The 732-nt window shown below is 43.7% G+C and overlaps 1 protein-coding gene across 3 annotated transcripts in view; it reads right to left on the bottom strand.

Annotated features, from left to right (window-relative positions):
• LOC116699510 (neurocan core protein) overlaps positions 1-732 on the bottom strand; it is a 49,912-nt gene that overhangs the window by 2,348 nt on the left and 46,832 nt on the right. For all 3 annotated transcript variants that reach the window (XM_032532142.1, XM_032532143.1, XM_032532144.1), the window contains one exon: positions 357-501. In XM_032532142.1, the coding sequence (XP_032388033.1) occupies positions 357-501 (145 nt within the window). The remainder of the gene's footprint in view (positions 1-356; positions 502-732) is intronic.

The raw sequence follows: 732 nt of genomic DNA, 5'->3' as shown, positions 1-732 counted from the left end.
AGAGAGAGAGAGAGAGAGAGAGAGAGAGAGAAACAGTAATAAAAAGAAGATTGAGATTGATATTGCTCTCTTAAAATCAATATCAGTTTGGGACTGAATCGCAACTTTCACTTTAGTTTTTTTTTTGGAGCGTCTGCCCAGTGACCTTTAATTGCGAAAACGTGCACAAAGAGCACAAGAAGTGATGATGATCAATGATGACTAACAGGTGGCCAGCTGGCCAGCAATAACACACAACCAACCGATTGCTAGAAGACAGCAAAAATCTCTCTTGATGAATTGATTTAGCTTTGATTTGATTTTGTGCACATTTGCTGTGCTGCTTGGTTACAGTGGGTCCAGCAGCATCAGAGTACCTGTGCCTTTCTTGCAGATGTAGGGCAGGTTGTAGTTGCAGGGCACGTCGTTCCACTTGCCGTCCTCGTGGGCAATTGTGACCACGCAGTCCTCCCCTCCCGCAAAGAAGTTATCCGGCTGGCTCTCCCTCCAGTTCTCATACACCTGCACAACAGCGAAACAACAGAATCCAGCGGCAGTCGCTTTCAGTTGCCAGCACCTGTGACTGTAAGTCTTCTCGCTCGCTAACAGCAAAGATGAAACCTTTCAGATGAATGCCATTTGCAAGATAACACATGAGATTTTGCACATAAATGGGGACAGAAACGATGAAAAGATTTGAAGATGATTTCTTTAAATGAGCAATTTGGGAAAACTACAGAGTTTACAGAAAAA

The sequence above is a fragment of the Etheostoma spectabile genome, chromosome 12 (genome assembly GCF_008692095.1).
Source record: "Etheostoma spectabile isolate EspeVRDwgs_2016 chromosome 12, UIUC_Espe_1.0, whole genome shotgun sequence".
In the NCBI taxonomy this organism is placed as follows: domain Eukaryota; kingdom Metazoa; phylum Chordata; class Actinopteri; order Perciformes; family Percidae; genus Etheostoma; species Etheostoma spectabile.
The sequence above is the reverse complement of the archived record's forward strand: the minus strand, read 5'-3'. Positions and strand labels throughout refer to the sequence as shown.